This window comes from Austrofundulus limnaeus, unplaced genomic scaffold (genome assembly GCF_001266775.1).
Source record: "Austrofundulus limnaeus strain Quisiro unplaced genomic scaffold, Austrofundulus_limnaeus-1.0 Scaffold13, whole genome shotgun sequence".
Lineage (NCBI taxonomy): Eukaryota > Metazoa > Chordata > Actinopteri > Cyprinodontiformes > Rivulidae > Austrofundulus > Austrofundulus limnaeus.
In genome coordinates, this window is record NW_013952415.1 from 3,671,866 (window position 1) to 3,675,280 (window position 3,415).

The following is a 3,415-nucleotide window of genomic DNA, read 5'->3' on the forward strand; positions in this document are numbered from 1 at the left end:
TTTTTTGTGTGTTTAGCATTAGCAGAACTAAGATTCTTGTTGTTTAGCAGATTAGTAATTAGTGAACCTAACWTTCTGTTTAGTTGTGCCCACCACTGAAAGGTTGTTTTGTTCACTTGAAAATRTATCTACATATTCACCTTGTGATGCAAATTTCTCTGTTTTACTAGTACTGGCTCAAGAAAATTCAAGAGTATTCTTTTTTTTTTTTAACTTTGAAACATTAATTGCGTATTAAAAAATCTTATTGAAATGATGTTCAGTGGGTGTTTCCCTGTTTTTGAAAACAGACTCTGTGCACCAGGGATGTGGGACTTTAGGTTTCACCTTAAAAAAACAATTTAAGATAAAAGATCATTAAATTATGCTAATCCCTTTTGTGAATTCTTTGAAACACTCCTCCATAAACATTTGAGCTTACCTCATCTTTTGGCTGGTGTACAGGCCCTTTASTGCAGAATGGGCCAATTACTGTCCTGCAGGAGAACTGTTCCAATGTAAATGATCCCACTGATGCTATGAGGACCACTTGCATGGAGGAAATGAGACTTCTGGCTCAGGCCAGGAATGGCGCAATCATTAAAATAATTCAGTCGTGTTAAACAGCTTGTCTTTTGACTAATAGTTAGCCAGGAATTGAATCACAAGATAAATGTGTTTTATATGTACATGAAAAAAAATCAGTGTATGTGTCATTTCATTTTCCATGTGTGAGCTTATGTTTTTTCTTTCTGTTTTATTATTATTWTTTTTTTCAGATTTGAAGTTTAGTTACAAAGCTGTAGATATTGCTCCTCTGGAACTAGAGCTTTATCCACAGCAAATATAATAGCAGTGCTGTGCAAACATGTTAATGTTGCTTCTCCATGCTTTTTTTATTGTTTCAATTAGTTTTAATTATTAGTTGTTTTATTTAGCTTTCTTAAGGTTTTTCAAAAATTCCCATTGTACCTTGACTTCTTCCCAATGAATTTCTGTCCAGTCTTTGAACCTAATCACTGTTTATTGTGCAGAGTGTGTTTTACTGCAAATATGATATCTGGTAATATGAACATTACCCTACCAGCATCTGAACATAGATAGCAAAGAGATCAAAGGTACCTAGAATACTAGCAAAAGGTAAAATTCTCATTTTAGAAATGGGAAAATAAACATTTTGACTTGTCCAAGGTTAAAAGCAATGCAGCAGTTTTATTTTATGTGTTTTCACATGAATGTAGGGTTGTCTCTATAAAGGACAAATGCAATGAATTTGTGTTTTCAGCTTTACAGTAGATGAACAATCTCAGCCAATCCAGCCACATCTGAGTTCCATTAGACAGCAGYCATTTCCTGAGCTGAGTGAATGAACACTTAGAGATGTAAAGAAAAAATAATGCGCTCTGGAGCGTGTTSACGTGCATGCACTGGATTCTGTGAAGCATCTGTGTGTGGAAACTAACTGCTTCCAGAGAGAGAATGTGACATAAGGAGCTCCTCCCTCTCTGCTGACCTGGCACAAAGACATGCGCACACACACACACACACACACACACATACACCACACACAAGACTGTACAGGAGAGTTTTGGTAATAGTTCACCCAAAAAGACCCTCTCGCTGAGCAAAGTCATAAAAATATAAAGAGACTTTTGGGCAGCTGGGACTCTGTTTGTCCAAGTGTTTCAGTTTGTGTCTGTGTGTGTGTGTGTGTGTGTGTGTGTGTSTGTGTCTGTGTGTGTGTGTGTGTGTGTGTGTGTGTGTGTGGTGGTTTTCCATTCGTTGTGGGACAGGTTGTTTTTTTGCATACACACCTATTTGTGGGGACCTGAGTCTAGTCCCCATGGGGGAGATGCCTCAGGTGTGAACTGAGTTTAGGTTAGTTTTAGGCTCAGGCAGGTACATGTGAGGTCAGGGTTAGGTTTGGTGGTCAGGGTTAGACTGTAGAAAATAATGGAAGTCAATGCCAGGTCCCCATAAAGATAGCTGTACCAGATGGTGGGTTTTTTGTGAGTGTGTAAGTTTCTCAGTAGAATTGCAAGATGTATGGTATAAAACTTAAAATAATTAACAAAATGCAAGGTTAACAACATGGCATGACATTTCTTTTAGTCTTTGGATGGGCATTGCCTGCCTTGAAGATTGTTTAACAAATCATTTTTTTTCTCAGTTCTGAACATGTTCTCGGATGTCTGAAGGAACAATTTGCATCCAGTGTCGATGTTACTATACTGAACACAATTTTTCATTTTTTTAAACACAAAAATATATAAGCTCTAGTTTTACTTAATGATAAATTAACAAGCTTTTTATAGGCTTAAATGTGTACTAATATGCAGACTTTTATTTCGTTAGCCCCATAGCATATATGCCTAAGTCATTTGTGACCGAACATGTCTTGAGGCTATGAGGCTAACAATAATGAAATTAACCGTTTTATTGTGACAGATTTAAAACTCTTYTAAATTTCTACAATCCACTTGATCMTCTTTTCAYGTTTATTTACCTGCTGAKACCAGTGTTGACAAGGGATCCCAGACCTCGTCACATTCACACTGCCTTGATAGAATCGACCGCGATCATTGTAACACGATGCTGTTTGCAACACACAAAAATGACATTCTGTAGGAACATGGAAATAATCAGTGTATCGTAAATGATTTGGTTAACACTTACTTGTTATCTGATCCTTTTTTAACTCTGAAAAAAGAAAAAAAACATTTAGATRTAAAAAAAATAGACCTAAAAGAAACTTCAACGGGAAAATATTTTAACAACAAATTTTAGTAGTTCATAATACACAATTCTTTTAAGCAAAACTGATATTTCCCTGTTTCATTCAAGTTAGTGATGTTTTTTATCCTCACAAACATTTATTGGGTTAAACCAACCAATCAGCAGAGTGAATCTGACAATGTACATTACATATGATGACAAACAACTTCACACAGATTCATTAAACTGTATCTTACCTACAAAAGGAATGTATGTACAAGCATTAGTGTCTGTGTGAACACTGGGTAGGGTCTGACAGTTGGGCAGCAGTGAATTGGAAGTGTGGAATCCAGTGATGGGATTTAAGAGTCCAGCCTGAACTGACCCGGTACCCTCCAGTACCAGCCACTCCTTATGGCAGTACAGCTCCTTCACTGCCAGGCAGTGTTCTCTGGTTCACAAGGGCAGAAATAAATGAAAATCAGCTGTTCCGTTTATTGCTTTATTTTTTTAAATAACCTTTGAATGTGTTCACGCTGTTACATTTTTTTATCCTTCATCCCTATGGGGAYGCCAAGTGTAAAATGAAAATTTCGCTAACATATTTTTCATTATTTAGCTCACTTTTTGAGTAATGAAAAATGTTCCACTAATATTTTATTGCTATTTAGATCACCGTTCTCACATTTAGCTCATTTTTAATAAATGTTCAATTTAAATG

At 36.2% G+C, this 3,415-nt stretch overlaps 1 protein-coding gene across 2 annotated transcripts in view; it reads right to left on the bottom strand.

The window, feature by feature from the left end:
* Positions 1 to 3,415, bottom strand: part of musk (muscle, skeletal, receptor tyrosine kinase) — a 22,999-nt gene that overhangs the window by 8,637 nt on the left and 10,947 nt on the right. For both annotated transcript variants that reach the window (XM_014002504.1, XM_014002503.1), the window contains exons 10-12: positions 2,952 to 3,145; positions 2,656 to 2,679; positions 2,486 to 2,574 (exon numbers count right to left, since the gene is read on the bottom strand). In XM_014002504.1, coding sequence (XP_013857958.1) covers positions 2,486 to 2,574; positions 2,656 to 2,679; positions 2,952 to 3,145 — 307 coding nt within the window. The remainder of the gene's footprint in view (positions 1 to 2,485; positions 2,575 to 2,655; positions 2,680 to 2,951; positions 3,146 to 3,415) is intronic.